The following is a 22,200-nucleotide window of genomic DNA, read 5'->3' as shown; positions in this document are numbered from 1 at the left end:
ACTAAGCATATAAATCCATCCTTTAAACCTTGGGTTTTTTTTCAAATATGACTCAAAACAAAAAGTCTAATACAAAATTAATCCATAATTTTTTTTTGGAACTTTGATTTATCCTACTCACTCAAAAAGTTCAGATTATTCACGAAAATTCTATTATTTTTTCCTTTTTTTTTTTGAAAATGAATGGTTTACTCTATTATCCTCATCAAGTATTTATAATATTGTCATTATCATCAATACACTAATCCACTATGAACAACAAATTTGAAGCTCTTAATGCACCAAAATTTCGATTTTAACTCTACATATCTCATTATTTATGCACAAAAACTACATCTCTTTCACTTTATCTCTTTATTTATAAAAAAAAAAACCAAAATTTTGATTCTAAACTTTGTAAGTTTCAAATTCATGATTCTTGGTCATTAACAAGCGGTCTGTTTCGTGGTGAAGTTCTGTGAGATAGGAGAAGCAAATCAAGTTATCTCACTGGTTGAAAGTATGAAATTAATTTTTTTTTTCCAAATATGTTCGTCATAAGACTTTCGTGTAAGTCTTATGGTCGTAGAAGACTTATACGGAAGTCTTCTGGTCAATGTAGATGTTAGTTTTGCAACTGGCTTTATGTGTTTTATAGAAACGACTTCTTTGGAAGTCTTCCAATTTTTCTTTGTTAACAAAAAAATCTCGAAAATACTAGAGAAGACTTCATGGTAAGTCGTCTAGGATAAACAAATTAATTTTACAAATTGACCAGACTGTGTTAGAAGTTTGACTTTCTCTAGATGACTTACACATAAGTCTTCCGCTGGAAGATTTCCATGTAAGTCTTCCAAACTCTCGGTGGAAGTCTTCTCACTGTCGGTGAAAGTTGATTCAGATTACTTTTGCAATTAAAAAATAAAACTTAAATATTTAATTTTAATTAGACGACTTCTATGTAAGTCTTCCGGAAGACGACTTACACGGAAGTCCTCCATAATTTTATTCCGAGATTCTGGTCAAAAGTTTGGAAAAAGGTAAGAGTTTTATGCAAGAAGAGGTTACCAAATAAAAAAAAATCAGACATAGAGATTTACAAAAACTCTCAGATATGTTATGGAAGAGGAAACATTGAAGAAGACTTCCAAAAAGTTTTCTGGCACATAATATTTTAGAAGACTTCATGGAAGTTCTTCTAGAGTCTGACTCAAATCTGAAAAACCTGCATATCCAAACTCAGATCTGAAAAACTTATATATCTAAAAACGTCCAAATGACTTCAAAAAGAGAATATGAGTGAAAGATTAGATATATATATATATACCTTTATAAACACACAAAAAATAGATATCTAAAATTTATAGATTTACCTGTAAATGAGTGAAAGATGAAAACCATGTGATAAAAAAATCTGCAAAAACAAGATAAATTAGTGAGATGAGAAAAAAAATGAAAAATTCATATAAAGTTTGATGTTTTCAAGTTCAAAGAGATTAGAGAGAGGTTGAAGAGTTTTGGTGAGAATCATTACATTTTTGTTGCAGCCATTTGAGAGAAAGAGAGAATGTGTACATTTTCTTTATATATGGAGAAAAAAAAAATATTTAGGTTAAATATTTTTCGATTCAGAAGATTTTCTGGGATGTCTACTACTCGCCAAGACATATGTTAGCAAACCCTAAAGTTAAATAACTAGTTAAATAGAAAAAAAACATATTTCACTAAACTTAAAGTAAACTTTTAAAGTGTTTAATATACATGAAACTAAACACTTAAAACACATATAGGTTAAATTTTAATTTTCCAAAAAAATTTAAGTTTCCAAAATCTAACCCTAAAAATACAAACAATACTACAACATATGTTACCAAACCCTAAACCAAAGAATACTATGACTCACTACATTCACCATATGTATTGAAAACTTTTCAATTTTACTATATCTTAATTTATATGATTTCAATTTTTCCTCCATCAAAATATTTTTAATTATAAATTACTTTTAAGATCTACAATATAAAAGACTTCTAGAAGACTTACGAAACCCCTAGAAGACTTCATAGGTTATATTCGTAAAAGTACATTCTGTTTTTTTGTTTGGTCATAAAATGTTACTTGTAGTAATGTCATTAGCTTTGTGGGTTAGTTATGCATTTGATTCAAGTTAAGATATTGTTTAAAATCAATGGGTGATATTTGGCAATTTCCCCTTAACTTTAGCACAACCATTCATAGTCAAATTTAAAATGTAAATTCTAAATATATGGAAATTACCGAGTACAAAACTCATGGATGGTCAAAAAAGTTACATGAAAAATGGATAGAGTCTATGATTCGAGGAGGTGGCCAAATCTGAGTTACTCAGAGGTCTTTGAAATCGCTAGAGTCGTCAAAGATTAGAAATCTAGTATATCTATAACTGATTCCTAGTTCTATGGAAACTAGGAATGACAAAGTATCTCCGTATATAAAGAAAACCAGGAGCGAGAAGGATAGAGCACATGATTTTGCAGAAACATTGGAGTGTTTGAGTTCTTCGCACCTAATGCAGTTCATATATTTGCTTTTGGCAGTGTTTTGATCAGTAGAGGAAACTTACTAAAATCTTGAATCATGTATTTTTGTATCCTCTTCACATAGGTTCATCCACAATAGAGTTTCATGAAAGTATATTATAACGAATCTTGTCCCACTTTTTTTACAACTACAGATATATGCCAACTTAGGAAAGTGTAACAATTTGTAAAGAGAGAACAAAAGGAAAGTGAATAGTGTCCAAGCAAATTGCAAAGAGAGCAACCTCTTATTAATGGGTAAAATTGTTTCTATTTGCAGAGATAAATGGAAGAAAGTCGGAGCAAAAGATGCAATAAATGGTGATGGAGACACATCTGCTCCACTACTTCTTTAGAGTATACTCATACACAATCAGTTACAGATTCCTAAGAGCATCATTAACCCAAAAACCCACTTTGGGTCTCTTAATGATTTTTAAATATTAAATGTTACTTAAGAGACTTAGTTAAGAGACATCAACATTTTTGTGCTCCAATGGGAGTCTCTTATTTAGGGGCTCTTAAAAAAAATTAAACATTGTTTTTGATTATTGTATAATTTGTGATCAAAATGTATGAATTTGTGATCAAAATGTATTAATTTGTGATAAAAATGTATAAAAAGTTTTTGATTATTTTATGAACATGAGAAGAATGGTAAGAGAAGAAAAGTTATCTGTGTTGTGAGATGCACGAGCCGTAGAGAACGGAGACACAGATGTTGCAGGCTCCTCAGCTATGCTTGGCTTCTTTGGAGGCACCGAGAGAGATCCTCAAGGAAAGGTCCTTTAGCAGTAGGCACGGCACATACACAGTTGCTATGAGGATAGTTTGACTCCATCACCACCAGCCACAACCTCTTCATGGACGGCAAGTTCTCATCTTCGTTGCATTTATCTGTAGCAAATATAAAGACAAAAGATTAAATATGAGAAATATGAATTAGGCAAAGCACTAAACTAATCTTCACCTTTCGGTTTCCCGTAATCAAAAACGAACATCAAAAGAGCATTAGCTCTCACACGTTGGAAAATGTTCATACCATAAGCTAAACCATGCTAACACTCCATCCTCTAACCAAGCTAGACAAAATGATGGTAAGATTCCATTCTCGTTGTTTGTGATCAAAGAAACAGAAGCACAGAAGCAAAAAATCTAATCCCACATGAACTAACCAACCAACCATAACAACCATAAGCAAGCCTGCATCACACCACACCACCCAATAACCTCAGATAAATAAAGCTGTCACAAGGACTTACGTTTTGGATGTTCCTATAAGAATCAAGTGATTAAACGAGCCTGATCTGCTGCTATCACCATTCTCTGACTCTACTACTACTACTGCTGCTACCCCTTTCTCAGGGTCTTTATCACCAAACTTCTCACTAATAGAGGGATATCCATTGGCATCTCCGTTGGTTGATGAAACCTCGTCGGCTCTAATCTCTTTGATCTCTTCCTATACCTCTGCTTTATCCACCTGAAAAGGACAAAGAACCAAAGAGTTTAGAACTCAAGAACACTCAACAATCTTTTGTAAACTGATACACTAAAAATGAATCCTTGCTACTGTCAAGTTAACAGTGGTAATTATAGTATTTGAGATTCAATCCAGAGGACCAGTTTACTCTTTACTCTTATGAGTTCAATGTCAAGCTGAGAAACAAGTGGGTTTTGAGAATTAATTGCGACAAAAGTAACAAGAATGCCTAGGTAATTTGAATTCAATTTAAATGAAGCTGGCTTAGGGTCAATAATCGGATGTTACTTGCAGAACTGAACAACTATTCAAGTGCGATGAAATGCGATCTAGAACTCAGATCACTCAGCTGGAACAACTCACTATCGTGATCTTGATCCCTATGCGAGTCGGTCTTGAATCCTAAGCTCTCGCTTGGAACAAGACGCGAAAGCAAGCTTTAGATGCGAGATCTGATTAGTTCACTTAATACCCTAATATCTACTCTCGCTGATTAGGGATACTAAGCTCATTCAATATATGTCGACTTATCTCCTAACGGTTAGCTAGAGGATTAAATCATAGATCCGACATTAAGTGATCAGTTCAATGCAGGCAGTAAGATCAATATGAATGAAGATAGTTGAGATCACTTATTTGTGTTCAGTTCATGCGGCTAACACCCTACAACCCTAAGCAAGCTTTGCCTACTACTCAATCATTAAGCAGGATGACACAAACAAGATTTCTGAATAATACTGCATATGAAATAAGTAAAAAGACAAAGGGTTCAGGGAAATCTTCTCGTGAGAATGAGAGATGGAGCCTTCTCCCTTACAAGTTGCGTAGAATCCAAAAAGCAATTTAGGTTTCTTTGTAAAAACTAGTGTAATCTTAAGAAAACGATAGCCTCCCCTTTTTATAGGGGGCGCTGGTGATAGGGGAATAAGAGAAAGAGAAAGTCGAAAACTAGGGCAAACTCCAGAATAGGAAGTTTCCTTAACGATCGGGAACAGTCTAATGCTTGATCTCTTCTGGAGCAACCCTTGGGTTGTTCTAAATGACTGTTCCATGTTGAATCCTTCAAAACAGCATCTGACTTCCTGAAACTCTCTCCTTTACTCTTTCACCTGTTCCCAACCTGGAATGATGTAAATTAAACACGAATTAGGACTGAAAATGAGCTCAAAGTGCACATGTATTGGTATTAAAAACACCACATATCAATTCCCCCAGACTTAGATCCTTGTTTGTCCTCGAACAAAACCAAGCCTCAAGAGCAGGGAGAAAGGTTTGAAGGAGCGGGAACTCGCTTTGTCTAAATAACCATGCCCTTACCACACATCTCTGAACCATACAAGCTGTAGAATCAGATCGCACACCCTTACCAGAACACCCCACGATTGCTGTTCGAAGATCAGCTCCGTACTCTATATCTCATACCTGAAAAGGTTGCACTATCGAGACAAGACTCCCTTAAGGATCATTTAAGAACAGCGTGAGCTTCTCATTACAAGCACTATTCAGGGTAGACGGGTTGATAAGGAATAGGCTGTTTTACGGTGGAGCTGAGAGTGTTTGGTGGTTACCGTGTTTGAGTGCATGCAGGATATCGCGCAAAATAACAAGAGAGGACGGATCTGTTGAAGCCCACAACCCTTACTCATCTCTGCCTCACGGATTAGGTTGTTCTACAATGTGGATCAATCGTGCCACTGTTCTCCAGCTCTTGACTTCTTTTCATTCCTCCGAAATCTGCACCCACTTCTTGCTCACCCTTTTCCAGCAGCATGCATCTCGAATCTTCCCTCTCCATCATAAATGAATTAAAGCATTTTTTTTTTTTTTTTTTTTTTTTTTTCAGGGATAGAGATGGAGAGAGGTATCGGGACGAATGATTTGCAGCCGCTGGGGGTCTATCCTCTGTTTCTCACGGGGTGCCATTGTTCCATGCGCTTTCGACTGTTCCTCTCTTTAAGGATTGATCTTGTCGACTGTTCTCATGCGCTTTTGACTGTTCCTTTCTTTTGGGATTGATCTCGTCGACTGCTCTGAGTGTCAGGCGTTAACGAGTAAGGGGTTGTGTCAATCCTATCCTCTCCGGCCTTTTTGCACATATCTGCACATATGACTTTGAAAAACAGAGTGCATGAGGGTGAAAATAAAGGCTTAGGTAGAAGGTTGGAACTAGCTAAAAATGAGCTAGCCGCTCAGGATCAGCAAGATTGGTAAAAAGAATAAGAAGTCCTGAGCGTTGGTCTCGTTTCCCTGATCTAGTGCCCATAACAAGAAGAATTTCAGTCAAGATTAGGTTCAAGTTAGGAGGAGTTGAGTCTACCCAGTGTAACCTGATCGGATGAGAGCTTCTGGAGAGTCAAATGAGATGGGTCGAAGGGTGTTCCAGGTCCAAGTATGGGCTCTTTCATCACTGCTAAGGTCACTGGATAAGAATGTTAGAGCACGAGGTGGTTAAAAGAATATATCACAAGGTCCTCATTCCCACAAGAGTTTTAACTGACTCGATCCTAAACTGACTCGATAAAACATCCAAATGACGCAAGGACTGACTCAAAAACAAAGAAATAGAATTTCAGCACACAGTGCTTCCCCCAGACTTAATCGACACCATCCCTGGTGGAAATGAAACTGCACTTGCGGGGGTGGCGTGCTGCACGTGGCTCTCGTTCGCTTGGCGGATTGCTTAGTTCTTGCCATCTGTGGAAACTGGTGAAGTGATCTGCAAAAACAGAGAGAACTCGAGATTCCAAACGAATGAGAAGCAAAACCACTTAAAACGGTTGAGAATCAAAGATTTGGTGGTTTGTTTAGAGGAAATCGCAAGTGGGGGATCAGTGTACGGCGGACTGAAAGGGAAAGTGAAGGGTGAAGCCTTAAATAGGCAAAACCCTAACTGTCCCGAAATTATCCTCTTTATATTTTTTTTATATTTTTTTTTTTTTTTTTTTGGTCGGAACACTTACCTGGAACAGTCGATGGGTTGTTCTAGCAGAAGAACAGTCCGTTGGTTGTTCTGAGTGAAGAGTCCGATTTTCTTTTTCTGCAAAATAAATTAGAAAAGGAAAAGAACAGACTATGTAGACAATGTATGTACTGACCAGTGGGTTGCCTCCCACCAAGCGCTTGTTTAAAGTCATTAGCTCGACTTGGATCAATCGATCAGGCTGATGGGGGCTCGCTTAGGGGAATCTCTTCTCCCTCTGCGATAGTGGAGTCAGCAAGGTAGTGCTTGACGCGCTGTCCATTCACTACAAACTCGTCCCCTTTTCTGTCTAATAGCACAACTGCTCCGTAGGGTCGAACTTCCTTAACAGTGAAAGGCCCGGACCATCTAGACTTCAACTTCCCTGGGAACAGTCTCAGCCTTGAATTGAAAAGCAAGACCTTATCGTTGGGTTCGAATTGTCTGGCAATGATCCTCTTGTCATGGTAGGCCTTGGTTTTCTCTTTGTAGATTTTGGAGCTTTCATAGGCGAGGTGCCTTATCTCCTCCAGTTCATGAATCTGGATCATGCGTCTCTCGGTCGCTGGCTTGATGTCAAAATTCAGTAGCTTGACTGCCCATGCGGCCTTGTATTCAAGCTCGACGGGGAGGTGACATGCTTTACCATACACAAGGTGGTAGGGGGTCGTTCCTAGCGGCGTCTTGTAGGCTGTTCTGTAGGCCCATAGCGCATCGTCCAGCTTAAGCGACCAGTCTTTTCGTGAAGTGTTGACAGTTTTCTGCAGGATGCTTTTGATTTCCCTGTTGGACACCTCAACTTGTCCGCTCGTCTGTGGATGGTAAGCGGTTGCCACTTTGTGGTTCACTCCATTCTTCCTTAAAAGGCCCTGAAATGCCTTGTTGATGAAGTGTGTTCCACCATCGCTGATTACGACCCTAGGCACTCCGAACCTTGGGAATATGATTGAGCTAAACATCTTAGTCGCCACTTTTGCATCGTTCGTAGGGCTTGCTACTGCTTCTACCCACTTAGACACGTAGTCAACGGCGACAAGGATGTACTCGTTCTTGAAGGACGCAGGGAATGGTCCCATGAAATCGACTCCCCAACAGTCGAATACCTCAACCTCAAGAATGTAATTCTGAGGCATCTCATTCCTTTTGCTGATGTTCCCAAGTCGCTGGCATGCATCGCATCTGGCTACGTAGGCTTGAGCATCCCTGAACATAGTCGGCCACCAGAATCCTGCTTGGAGGACTTTAGAAACCGTTTTGAATGCAGCAAAATGACCTGCGTAAGATGAACCATGGCAGTGGTGCAGAATTCCTGGGATATCTGCCTCTGGAACACATCTTCTGAACAAACCATCCTTGCCTTGTCTGTACAAGAACGGTTCATCCCAAACATAACGCCTAGCTTCTCTCAGGAATTTCCTCTTATCGTTTCCTGTGAACTTAAGTGGTGGCTTTTCAGCAGCTAGATAGTTAGCAATCTCAGCAAACCATGGGAGGTGAGGATATTGCTTTTGGATCAAGGCGACAGGATGTCTCGAGATATGAGAACAATCGGGCGCCTTCCTCGGAGGTTGTTTCGCGATGCTGGAGCAGTCTGATGCGGTTCTTATAGATTGTTCCGCGTAACACAGACCAATCGAGTTGACGTGTTCAACTGGGTGTTCCTCATCAAGAGTTGTGTCGTCCTCAATCTTCATTCTGGATAGATGGTCAGCGACCCCATTCTCGACACCTCTCTTGTCTTTTATCTCTAGATCAAATTCTTGGAGAAGAAGAATCCACCTTAACAACCTCGGTTTCGCATCTTTCTTGGTGAGCAGGTACTTAAGAGCAGCATGGTCTGTCTGCACAATCACTTTAGATCCCACTAGGTAGGACCTAAATTTTTCGAAAGCAAAAACAATAGCCAGAAGCTCTTTCTCAGTTGTAGCGTATCTGCACTGAGCTTCATCCATAGTTTTGCTAGCGTAATAGATCACATGAAGTTTCTTGTCCTTACGCTGCCCAAGTACTGCTCCAACTGCGAAATCACTTGCATCAGTCATGATTTCAAAGGGTAGGTCCCAGTCTGGTGGCTGCACAACGGGTGCGCTGACTAGAGCTCCCTTGATGGTGTGGAAAGCAGCTAGACACTCACTGTCGAAATCAAATTTGATCTCCTTACAGAGCAGTCTGGTGAGTGGTCTTGCTATCCTCGAGAAATCCTGGATAAACCGTCGGTAAAACCCAGCGTGACCCAAGAAACTCCTGATGGCCTTCACGTTTGCTGGTGGTTGCAAACTCATCATCACTTCGATCTTTGCTTTATCCACCTCAATTCCTTTCTCGGAGATCTTGTGCCCTAGAACAATCCCGTCTGTGACCATGAAGTGGCATTTCTCCCAGTTGAGTACGAGGTGTTTCTCCTCACACCTTTTAAGAACCCTGCACAAGTTTGACAAACAGACATTAAAGGAGCTTCCATAGACGCTGAAATCGTCCATGAAAACTTCCATAATGTCTTCAATCAGGTCAGTAAAGATCGACATCATGCAGCGCTGGAACGTTGCTGGCGCATTGCACAAGCCGAATGGCATTCTCCTGTAAGCGTACGTTCCGTAGGGACATGTGAACGTCGTCTTCTCCTGATCGTCTGGATGGATGGGAATCTGAAAGAAACCTGAATAACCATCTAAAAAGCAGTAATATGGGTGGTTAGCCAATCTCTCAAGCATTTGATCAATAAAAGGGAGTGGGAAGTGATCCTTTCTAGTTGCTGCATTTAATTTCCTGAAATCTATGCACATGCGATGTCCTGTCACTGTCCTAGTAGGGATCAATTCATTCTTTTCATTTGTGATAACAGTGATCCCACCTTTCTTAGGTACAACATGAACAGGACTGACCCATTTACTATCAGAAATCGCATAGATCACACCTGCTTCAAGAAGTTTCATTATCTCTTTCTTAACGACATCTTTTAGATTCGGGTTTAACCTCCTCTGATGTTCAACAGAAGTCATTGATTCATCTTCCAAGTGGATTCTATGCATGCATAAATCAGGCGAAATACCAGGGATGTCAGCTAGCGAATATCCTAATGCCTTACGATATTTTCTAAGCTCGCATAAAAGCAATGCAGTTTCCACATTATTCAGCTCAGCATTCACAATGACAGGATATGTGGAATTCGGACCTAAGAAAGCGTACCTGAGCCCTTTGGGAAGGGGTTTTAGCTCAACTTTGGGAGCCTTGAGCTCGCTCCAGGGATCCTCTGGTTGGTCCGGTTTAGGGGTCGCTCCAGATGGAGTGGTCTCGCACCTGTTGATATCCTCCCCCAGACTTAGACTTGCTACCATTCTCCCCATACTCCTTGCGGAGTCAAGCATCTTGGCATATCCATCTGCATCAATGTTCACCATACTCTGCTCGGCTTCAGCACGCACCAGTGCAAGTTCCAGTGGGTCTTCGGTAAGAATCTCCTCGATCATTCCTTCTTGTGGTTGGAGCGGATCAACCCCTTCATTGACCTCAAAGGTTTGTCCATCCAACATCGGCTTCTTTAGCAACTCATCCATTTCGAATTGCATAACTATGTCCCCAAGATTCAGATCAATCTTTCCCTGTCGCACATCAATGATAGCTCCGACAGTACATAAGAATGGTCTTCCCAAGATGAGGGGGTCCTTAGACTCTTCTTCCAATTCCAGAACAACGAAGTCTGCTGGAACAGTGGTGTTCCCTACTTTCACTTGGAGATCCTCTAGAATACCAACAGGAGATTTGACTGATCTGTCTGCGAAAACCAAGGACATCTTAGTTGGTTTGAAGTGCGTGTATCCGAGTCGTAAAGCGACAGAGTAGGGCATTAGATTCACGCTAGACCCAAGATCCACCAAGGAGCAGGCGAAAACTGTCTTCCCAATCTGAATAGAGAGGACAAATTTGCCGGGATCTCCTCGTTTTTTTATTTGCCTGTTCTGAAGCACTGCGCTGCATTCCTTGGAAACTGTCATGAACTCGCTCTCGTCAGATATTTTCCCTGAGATCAACCCCTTCATAAAGCTACGCATGGAGGGCATCATCTGAATCGCATCCATCAGGGGAAGTCGGACGGTTAGATCTTCCAGCATCTTCCTGCATTTTATTTCCTCCTTGTCCTTACGAGTGACCTTCGCTGGAACAGGGTAAGGGACTTTTGGAATGTATTCGCGAGGAGGAACAGCCTCTGGAATCGGGCGCACTGCTTCAGCCGGTTGTTCTGAGCGTGGCGAGGCTGTTTCGACTACCGGCTCTGTATTCCCCTCATCTGCTTGGTCGGCTAGCGGTTGCTCTGACTCTTTCTGCTTGCCTTTCTCAGCCGCGGTGAACCTTCTCCTTTCTGGCTCGGAAAGTTGCTTTCCGCTTCTTAGCTGAACCGCATTGCACTCCTTGGGGTTTTTGTCTGTTTTACCAGGTAGAGTACCTTGCTGTCTCTTGACACTCTCGGCAGTCTGAGCTATCTGAATGTCCATCTGTCTCATATGGCTTGCGACATTATCATATTTGGTGCTCAGGTCTCCGAACATATGGTTCATCCTAGTATTGATCTCAGTGGTGACCTGGTTCAGCGCTTTCCCTTGGAGCTGTTGTCCTTGGAGGAGTTGCTGCAGCATGGTTTTAGTTTCATCTTGCGGGACAGCGACAGGGGTGGAGGTAGCGACTTGAGTGTTCTGGTGGTTCTGTATTTGAGGCTGATTGCTCTGCGGTTGGCTTAGAACATATGTTCGGGGCTGATAGTTCTTCTGATATCCCGAATACTGGCCCTGGTTGTTCTGCGCCGGATCAACTTGTTTGTCCTGCTTAGGCCAGAAGAGTTGTGGATTGTTCCTTACGTTAGGGTTTGGGTGATAATTCTTCAGCTGCCACCCTTGTCCATTTACGTAACTCACTTCCTGCTGATCGTCTCCTGCCTGCTCAGCTTCAAACGCCTTATCCCCCGCATTTTTCTCAGGAGTTGCTTCTTCCATTATGAAAACCTGGCTCTGGTTTCCTTTCAGCAGTTGGTCCATCTTCGCCGCTATATCGTCTATGCTGTTCACACTTTTAGAGCGATCATGCTCTTTGTTCTTGTTGAGTGAACTAGAAGCCATGTTCTCAATCAGCGCGAATGCACCAGGAGTGGTCTGAGTCATGAAATCTCCGTTACTAGAGGAATCAAGGGTGTTCCGGTACTCATAGCTCACTCCATCGTAGAACACTTCCAATATGTAATCGTCATCAAACCCGTGGTGTGGACATTCCCTCTGGTACTCTTTATACCTCTCCCAAGCTTCATAAAAGGGTTCATCAGATTTCTGCTTGAAGTTGGAGATTCTATGCCTTAGAGCCGCGGTTTTGGATTTTGTGTAGAAGTGGCTCAGGAATGCTGATCGAACCTGGTCCCATGAGGTTAGAGAACCGGTTGGGAGAGATTGCAGCCAACGTGCGGCTTTCCCTTCGAGAGAAAATGGGAACAGCGTGCACTTGACGTAATCCGGTGGCACTCCATTTGAGCGAGAGAAATTGCAGATCCTCTCAAAGGCCTCTATGTGGTCCATTGGTATGTCTGAAGTGAGGCCACTGAATGTGCTCTTCTGTACCAGACCAATCAGAGCAGGTTTGATCTCATAATCCTGTCGAGTACAGGGTGGAGGGTTGATGGGAGAGCGGTTAGTAGCAAAATTCCTCGGAAGGTTTCGCTCCCCAATAAGAGCACCACGCTCCTCTCGCGCAGCGTTCTCGGCTGCTTGCTCTTGTGCAGCTTGTTGCTGATTCTGGATGGTTTGCTGCATCTGCTGCATCTGCTGTTGCTGATTCTGCATTTGTTGTTGAATGAGTGCCAATGCAGCAGTGAGGTCATCCATATTGCCATGATCACCCATGTTGGTGTCGGTTGTTCTTGGCTGTTGACGGTTCTGTCTTTCTAATCTTGCGAGTTCTTCGTTAGTCAGCTGATGTAGTGGTCCTTGTGCGTTGCTCCGAGTATGTCTACTGGTCATGCACTTGGATCATCTGTTCCAACAAAGAAGTAAAGCAAGTTAGATATCTCAGGCTAAATATTAAACCGAAAAATAAAGGTAAAAGCTTAGTCCCCGTCGCAACGGCGCCAAAACTTGATACACTAAAAATGAATCCTTGCTACTGTCAAGTTAACAGTGGTAATTATAGTATTTGAGATTCAATCCAGAGGACCAGTTTACTCTTTACTCTTATGAGTTCAATGTCAAGCTGAGAAACAAGTGGGTTTTGAGAATTAATTGCGACAAAAGTAACAAGAATGCCTAGGTAATTTGAATTCAATTTAAATGAAGCTGGCTTAGGGTCAATAATCGGATGTTACTTGCAGAACTGAACAACTATTCAAGTGCGATGAAATGCGATCTAGAACTCAGATCACTCAGCTGGAACAACTCACTATCGTGATCTTGATCCCTATGCGAGTCGGTCTTGAATCCTAAGCTCTCGCTTGGAACAAGACGCGAAAGCAAGCTTTAGATGCGAGATCTGATTAGTTCACTTAATACCCTAATATCTACTCTCGCTGATTAGGGATACTAAGCTCATTCAATATATGTCGACTTATCTCCTAACGGTTAGCTAGAGGATTAAATCATAGATCCGACATTAAGTGATCAGTTCAATGCAGGCAGTAAGATCAATATGAATGAAGATAGTTGAGATCACTTATTTGTGTTCAGTTCATGCGGCTAACACCCTACAACCCTAAGCAAGCTTTGCCTACTACTCAATCATTAAGCAGGATGACACAAACAAGATTTCTGAATAATACTGCATATGAAATAAGTAAAAAGACAAAGGGTTCAGGGAAATCTTCTCGTGAGAATGAGAGATGGAGCCTTCTCCCTTACAAGTTGCGTAGAATCCAAAAAGCAATTTAGGTTTCTTTGTAAAAACTAGTGTAATCTTAAGAAAACGATAGCCTCCCCTTTTTATAGGGGGGCGCTGGTGATAGGGGAATAAGAGAAAGAGAAAGTCGAAAACTAGGGCAAACTCCAGAATAGGAAGTTTCCTTAACGATCGGGAACAGTCTAATGCTTGATCTCTTCTGGAGCAACCCTTGGGTTGTTCTAAATGACTGTTCCATGTTGAATCCTTCAAAACAGCATCTGACTTCCTGAAACTCTCTCCTTTACTCTTTCACCTGTTCCCAACCTGGAATGATGTAAATTAAACACGAATTAGGACTGAAAATGAGCTCAAAGTGCACATGTATTGGTATTAAAAACACCACATATCATAAACAAAGAAGAGGCAATCAGAGTAACCAAAGCCGAGAGAAACTCAAAAGCTTATACCAAAAGATGGAGCCATATCCGATTATAAAGTTCAAATTGGAAAGGAACAAGTAAAAAAGACAAGAACTTGAACATAGACTAAAGGAGAAATCAGATTCATACAAACAAGCATTGTGTCTAAATCCCAGAGTTTCAGTTCTCAGACCACTCGCCAGATAAACGTTAAGCTGGAAAGAAAACTAACCATATATCTAACACCAATTCAGATCGGAATCAGGTTCAGGATGGCCTTGTGGATTCATCATCGGGAGAGAAACAGAGACGAAGAGATGCAGACGAAGAGAGGAAGAGAAGAGACGAGACTTCCAATTTTTTTCATAGCGACACGTGTCTTAAGACACGTCTCTTCCAGACCTTATTTAAGAGACGTCTGCTGTGGTAATTATATTTTTTCTTTTTTTTAAATCACAATTACATTAAGAGACCTATCTAAGAGACAGGGTTAATCCTGCTCTAAGTGGTCATTGGATTCACATGAAAAATAAAACATTGTGTGCCCTCATTTTAAGGTAATTCTTTTGTGATACAATACAGACACATCTGCTAAATACAATATTTTTTTGTGTATAGATATATTATTTTATTTTTTGAGAATTATGTATAGATATATTGTTACCTTGTTGTTGGTAAGAAACTAAGGATTATGAGATTGACAACGAATTTACCTTTTGATCACCTGGTGAATCAGTAACTAATCATTTATGTTACAGGTAACTATGATTAGTATAAGTCAAATGGTGAAGCTTTCTAGGCCACGTTCCTCTCTTTTTCATAATGCTCTGATAATCTCTCTAATCAAGCTTACTATTTTTTTTTTTGGTAAAACAAGCTTACTATTTTTATTTTGGATAATTGCCTGATTTGCATCTCATTAACCATACACCAGATTATATCATACGAATCCCGTATCATAAAATAATGTTTTAGTTATAAATTTAGATAATAACATTTTTTAAATAGCACCCAAGTGCTTGAAAATGATGTTTTAGTTGTTATATATAAAAACCACCAATTAACTAGCTAAATAATTCTATAAAATATATAAGATACAAGGAATTAAATATCTTTGATCATTATATAACTCTAATAAAAAGGTACAAATACAAAACGTGAGAATATTCTCACATAAAAGTTCTCCCTGATGATTGAAGACACTATTTTCTCTCTATGTTGACGATAATGCATGGTGACTATACGTTCGTAGCTGCTTCTTCTCATCAGTGGGAATGAATTTCTTCGAGGTGCTACTACACCAAAGTCTCTCTTTTCTTTCTTGTGATGGATAAAGGAAATTTCAAAGTGTCCTAAACAGTGACTTCCTTCCTCATCATATGTGTTATGTGTGATGCTTTTCAATTATTTTGGCGGTGATGTAAGAAATTAATAAAATGAAAGAATCTTAGGACCTCTCCATACATACAGTTGTGTTATATAAATAAACCACAAAGAGAATAACACTTTTTATTCCCTGTTATAGCACCTATTCAAACATCAAACAAAGAGCTCCCATCAAACAGTCTTAAGTTCTAAGAAAAGGGTAAAGCTCAAACCTTGCATTACAACTTCTACACAAATATCTAACTCCTTGCTTTTCACGGCCGCAGAGTGGATGCTCATAGATTATCCAATCTAGGCACACATAACAACCATTCTCATATAACTCGTCCGTACATTGCATCATTCCATAAAGCTTCTTTGTCCCGATCATTGTCTCCCCCGTTGCGTACAGTGGCCCCTTCCCGTTTTTGCCCAACTTTTTGACTTCAGACAATAGCTTTTCGGTGAAATCATTCTTCTTCTTAATGAACATATTCGTATCTCCGCTCAGGTCCTTTGGGTTCTCCTTACAAAAATAATTATCGTAGAGGATTCTGGTGTCGCCGGCACTGTATGTAGAAATATCCAGAGTGCATTGGTCATACCATATTGTTCCTGCTTTGTTTCTCGGACATTTCTTACGAAGCTGTCATATATATATATAGTGACACAACGTCAATAAAGAAGAATATTGCGTTGAGTTTATTACGTATATAATACAGTTTTTTTGTTTTCTTCCAGCCCTAAAAGTGTATCAGATTATGTCAGTTAAACCTTCTACGTAGAGTACAAGAATTTTCATCAAAGTCGGATATGATATTTTGGGAGAACATAAACATTTAATAAGAATTTTAAGAACTTTTCATAATATATTTGGTAACTTTTTTGTATATACTCTCTTCGTCCCACAAACATAGACTTTTTAATATTTTAACACATAAAAAATACATTAAACTGCCATAATAAATTTATCGTTTATGTAATTTTCAATAACTTTTAATCAATAGTAATTCAATAAAATCAATTAATTTTTTTGAAGTTTACAATTTTTTCATAGAAAACACAAAAATACATTTTTGTGAACGGAGAGAGTACTACATAAGTTTTAATATTCTTTTGAGTTAAAGCCAATGTTTTACTGAGCTATTACTGGGATCTGGCCCGTTTGTATATGTTCACACTTGACTGCTAATAAGATAATAGTGATGTGATGTTACCCCAGAGAGGGCTGTGGCGAGGCATGAGTGACACTTAGACCCGTAGGAGTCGCCACGACACTGGAGCATGACGAAGGCGGTATCAGGAGGTATATTTTTGTAGGGTCTATCCATATTGGAGTCAAGGGCGAAACCTTTGTGCAGATTAAAGGCGGATATGTTTTTGAGGGCAATGTTGAGATTTTTCTCGAACACACTCCCTGGCTTGTATTTCCCTTGGGTGTTGTTGCATGCGTGGTGGATATACTCATTGGTAATGTTGAGGGAAGAAACAACGCTGGGTATAAGGAGGAGTTGTATGGCCACCACGGCCAAGATAGGGACCGATCCAAAAATTGAAGGCATTGTTTGTGATCTTTGAGAAGTGGAGCTGTTTATATAGGAGACTTGATGAGAATTTTAGAGTTAAAGTGATTATGATTCCTTTTTTTAATTTGTACTTTGGTGACCTTAAAAAAATTCGTTTCATCATCTTAGTTTCTATATATAAGAAATGTTTTAGTCTGAGAGAGGAGAGTGGTTGAGAACTTTAGTATATGCCGCGAGAGAACAGGGCTGATGGAAAAAGTCAAAGTTGGACAATTTAAATTTTTTAGAACCGTACGTTGTCAACTTGGAATAAAAGGCAGTAGTAATTTATTACGAAACTAAATCCACAAGCTTCGGACAGAAGTGGATCAAGAGAAGAGCAGATCTGAAGGACCTTCCTTTTAAACCTGCAAACCTAAAGAAACGAGATCTACCAAAAAGCAACTAGATGCAAAATCCTCACAAAAGCAAGGATATGACAATAGTGCAAAGAAGACACGCGAAGAAGCTAAGAAGAGAGACCAAAAGAGGAAAGAAAGCAAAAAAAGAAACAGAGAACTTGAAACGTAACGGAGAAGAAATGTCTGAATATTACTGTCTCATTTTTTGACTCAAGATTATACAGAAGCTTGCTATTATATAAAGAATACAAACCCTACGAGCCTCTACTGAGTGACTCCACAGGTCTGGCTTGTGAGGTTTTTTGCCAAAATGTGAATTTTCATATTAAATGAAGCAGGATTGTAAAGATACAATAGGTTTTAATACATACTAGAGGTTGCCTTGGCAAAAGTAATAAAAACAAGGCTAGTTCTAGGCAAAGCTTCCAAATTCAAAAAAAAAAAAAAAAAAAAAAAAAAAAAAAACTTCCAAATTCATGGAAGATGTTGTTGTTGTTACTCAAAAACGAGCCAATTTTGCATTAGGTCGCTGAATTTCCGTTGGTGCCGATGTCCCAAAATGATATCTCGGACTTGGCGGTCTATTATCTTGAACACTTGGCCTGGAGAGTTGTTGCTGTCGTTGTGTAGTCTTCTGTTCCTTTCGATCCAGACGTTGTAAACCGTTGCTTGAGAGGCAAGGCGTTTGAGTAGTCTCGAGGAGTGAGAGTAGCTTATATTAAGCCATTCTGAAAACGCTGTCCAAGTGTGAAACGCTAGCTGCCTAATTCCCAATCTTCGCAGAACCAAACGCCAGAGTTCCTCCGTCCATTTGCATCGCAGGAAAATATGGTCTCTGTTTTCAACAAAAGAATTGCACAAGCAGCAGCAAAGAGGAAGATGTTGGCTTGTGAGGTTCTTGGTTAAGCTTTTCATTAATGATATTATTCTTGTTTTCACTTTTCTGTCTTGTCGCCGTTACTGTAATGGGATCTTCTTCTAGTTGTTCACTTGTGTCGATGAGCTTTTCTTCCTCTATTCTTTGACTCAATCCCATCGTCTTCTTTTTGTGCTGACCTAACATGCTACTCTCTTCGCACTCTGTTCGTTGTTGTTGCCTTTGGCTTTACACCAAAGAGAATACAGAAGCTTCTTTCCTATGGTGACGTCGGAGGCAGGCGTAAGCCGAGGAAAAGTTGAACCCTAAAATAAAAAAGAAGAAGAAGAAAAAAACACTTAGGAGAAAAAAATATTAGTGTAGTAGCGACTGAGATTTAGATGAAGAAATACAATTCTTTGAAGTATTCATGTACCATCGTGAAATAATACATGATATAGTTTAAGAAGTGTTACAGAAAGCGAGGTAGTAGCTGATTTAGAGACTGGAGTTGGAAGTCGACCTAAAACTAAACTTGAAGGTTAAGAAAGCAAAGATTTACTTTGAGGAAAGATTTTCAAAAAACTTTGTACAAAATTTAAAAATATTCCATTATAATTTCTCTTGCTTGAGAAGTTGGCTAGGGGAACCATGAAATCTACTAGTACAAGTATATATTGAATCTTAACGGCAATTTCGAGTAGCTTTATTTCTTTTATTATTATTGTTGTAAAAGTAAAACAAACATTGAAAAATAGTTATTAATTAGACAAGCTTTGGATTTTTAACAAAAATAACAAAAACAAACAGTGAACATAATATTACTTTCGACTGAAAGTAAACAAACTATTTTAAAACATATATTATATAATTTTAGATATTGCTCGGGTGAGTTTAATTCTAGTTCTATATAAAATGAAGTTATTATGTTTTTCCAAAGAAAACTGCAATTTAATAATGGAATACCAAACAGAAAAAATGAAGAAGTTAGACGCTCTCCATACATAATGACAATGTTGTGTTACATAAAATAACCACAAAGAGGTTGACTATTTTTATTCCTTGATATAGCACTTATTCAAACATAAAGCAAATTAAGAGCTCCCATAAAACAGTCTTAAGTTCTAAGAAAAGGGTAAAACTCAAACCTTGCAACACAGCTTCTACACATTAGTCTAGCTCCTTGTCCTTCATAGAAGCAGAATGGATGCCCCAAGACAAGCCACTCTAGACACACATAGCAAGCACTCGCAAATAACTCGTTCGTACATTGCAACATTCCATAAAACTTCTTTTTCCCAATCATCATCTCCCCCTTTGCGTACAGTGGCCCCCTGAGGTTGCTGTCAGTCGTCTTGTTGACTACAGACAATAGCTTATCGGTGAAATCGTCCTTCTTCTTTTCGAAGATCTTCTTATCGCCGCTCACGGATTTTGGATTGCTTATACACAAATAATTATCGTAGTGGACTCTGTTCGGTAGGGCCGTTCTAATGGAATTTTCTGTAGAAATATCCAAAAGACATTGGTCATACCATATTGTTGCTCCTTTGTGTCCAGGACATTTCTTCCGAAGCTGTCATATATATAACGACACCACGATAAAGAAGTGCACTATATATTGACTAAATTAATATAGATCTTTGTTATGTACCAGGTCCTCAAACTGTATCAGTTTATGTCAGTTAAACATTCTATGTAGAGTGTGCTATATGTTCATATTTGACTGCTATAATAGTGAATTGATGTTACCCCAGAGAGGGCTTCGGCAAGGCAAGAGTGACACTTGGGGCCGTAGGAGTCACCACGGCATTGGAGCGTGACGAAAACAGTATTGGGAGGTATATCAAAATAGGGACTCTTCATATTAGAGTCGAGGGCGAAGCCCTTGCGCAGATCAAAGGTGGATATGTTTTTGATGACAGTGTTGAGATTTTTCTCGAACAAACTCCCCGGCTTGTATTTCCCTTGGGTGTTGTTGCATGCATGGTGGAGATACAAATTGGTAATGTTAAGAGACAGAACAACGCTGGGTATAAGGAGGAGTTGTATGGCCACCGCGGCCACGATAGGGACCGATCCAAAAGACATTTGTTTGTAATCTTTGTCCCTTTGGAACGTTTTTAGTTAATAGATGAATCGTTGAGGAGTGGAGATGTTTATATAGGAGACTTGATGAGGATTTTATGATTCTTTTTGTACTTTGGTGACCGTAAAGAAAATCGTTTTATCATCTTAGTTCCTATGCTTTAGTCTATAAGACAGGTGAGAGGTTAATATTTCGGCGAGAGAAAAGGGCCGATGAAAAAGTCAAAGTTGGACAATTCTTTTTAAGAACCACATGGTTAGGGCTGAGCCAAATAAAAAAAACCGAAAAAACCGAGCCGAATCAGACCCAGAAAAATAGTACTGAACCTGAACCGAAACCGAATAAATATCCGAATAAATCCAAAATTTTAATATTTAAGAATCTGAAACTAACTAGTGTGTGTTTTTATTTTCTAAATTTCATCTTTTTAGGTGGTATTTTTTTCTATTGAATTTGTAGTGTAAATCAATCTATCTATACTATTATTTGCGAAGTAATTTTTTGGAATCGAGCTCTCACGTTAAAAGTTAGTGCGGTTAATATCGTTTATACCCTTAATGAATCAATTATATAAATTAGTCAAAAATAAAAACGAATTTTAAATCTATATGATTAAATAAATGATTAAAATTAATAATAATCAGAATTATCTAAAATATAAATAATTATAAACGAATTTCTCTAAAACATGAGATAATTCTTAAATATATTATGTTTTTATCTGTTTATACCCTTAATGAATTAATTATATAAATTAGTCAAAAATAAAAACGAATTTAAATCTATATGATTAAATAAATGATTAAAATTAATAATAATCAGAATTATCTAAAATATAAATAATTAAAAACAAATTTCTATAAAACATAAAATAATTCTTAAATATATTATGTTTTTATCTGAAAATAACATTTTTTTTTTAATTGAACCCTCACGTTAAAAATTAGAGCGAGTAAATTTTTGGAATCAAGTTCTCACGTTAATAGTTAGAGCGGTTAATATCGTTTATACTCTTAATGAATCCACAAAAATTACTTCGCAAATAATAGTATAGATAGATTTTAATGTTTGATTTTTTTTTAAACATAATTAATAATTTATTATGTTAGTTTTTGATTTAATAATTATAAACTAATAAATATCTATAAAAATAATATGCCCGCATGTGCAGGCAGAATACCTAGTTTTTCTAATAATCCAAAATAATCTTTGATATAAATTATTGATCAAATCTATAATTTTCAATAAGGGGAGTTTTGATAGGATTTTTACAAATACTATTTCCAATAACCATGGATTTGTTAGAACTTTTATAAATACCATATCCAATATGAAGATAAGGGTTGGTTAGATGGTGAAGGGTATTCAGAATATTTTCCTTTAAGCAATGTCATCTCTTGTATATAAGTGTCTCAATGTAAAACCTAAGACTATATGAATGAATTATGTATCTTTAAGAATCAATTTTGTTCATCTTCTACCAACTCTGTTTTCTAGTTTTGTTCTTGATACATAGTATCAGAGCCATAACGTTCCACACCTTTTGATATCTTTACCTTGGCAACACTGTCCATCACTCAGGTTGTCACACCGAAACTAAATGATTCTAACTATTTATTTTGGAAACTATAGTTTGTGAGTTGTTCTTATATAGTCAATTCCATATGGGTTATGTAAATTTGGAGCCATCCCTCTTTCCAACACCTATTCTCACTGTGA

General features: G+C 38.5%; 2 protein-coding genes and 1 non-coding gene across 3 annotated transcripts; 1 reads left to right on the top strand and 2 right to left on the bottom strand.

Annotated features, from left to right (window-relative positions):
• Positions 1-165: 165 nt before the first annotated feature.
• On the bottom strand, positions 166-19,511 carry LOC103859933. The gene is made up of 2 exons (XM_009137527.2): positions 16,827-19,511; positions 166-16,255 (listed from the first exon to the last, which is right to left on the bottom strand). The coding sequence occupies exon 2, from the start codon at positions 12,973-12,975 to the stop codon at positions 7,177-7,179; it is 5,799 nt and encodes a 1,932-aa protein (XP_009135775.2). The 5' UTR covers positions 12,976-16,255; positions 16,827-19,511; the 3' UTR covers positions 166-7,176.
• LOC117133139 lies at positions 12,218-12,324 on the top strand. The gene has a single exon (XR_004456980.1). It is a non-coding gene; the product is annotated as a small nucleolar RNA R71 (small nucleolar RNA).
• On the bottom strand, positions 19,510-20,483 carry LOC103859934 (cysteine-rich repeat secretory protein 26). The gene is made up of 3 exons (XM_033287358.1): positions 20,145-20,483; positions 20,047-20,058; positions 19,510-19,968 (listed from the first exon to the last, which is right to left on the bottom strand). Exons 1-3 carry the CDS (start codon positions 20,481-20,483, stop codon positions 19,510-19,512), a joined length of 810 nt encoding a protein of 269 aa, XP_033143249.1.
• Between the last annotated feature and the right edge of the window lie 1,717 nt (positions 20,484-22,200).

Source organism: Brassica rapa, chromosome A03, assembly GCF_000309985.2.
Source record: "Brassica rapa cultivar Chiifu-401-42 chromosome A03, CAAS_Brap_v3.01, whole genome shotgun sequence".
Classification (NCBI taxonomy): Eukaryota; Viridiplantae; Streptophyta; class Magnoliopsida; order Brassicales; family Brassicaceae; genus Brassica; species Brassica rapa.
This window is presented reverse-complemented; position numbering and strand designations above follow the sequence as displayed.

Coding starts and splice junctions, on each gene's coding strand:
- LOC103859933 (XM_009137527.2), bottom strand. CDS start 12,975: ATGACCAGTAGACATACTCGGAGCAACGCACAAGGACCACTACATCAG.
- LOC103859934 (XM_033287358.1), bottom strand. CDS start 20,483: ATGTCTTTTGGATCGGTCCCTATCGTGGCCGCGGTGGCCATACAACTC.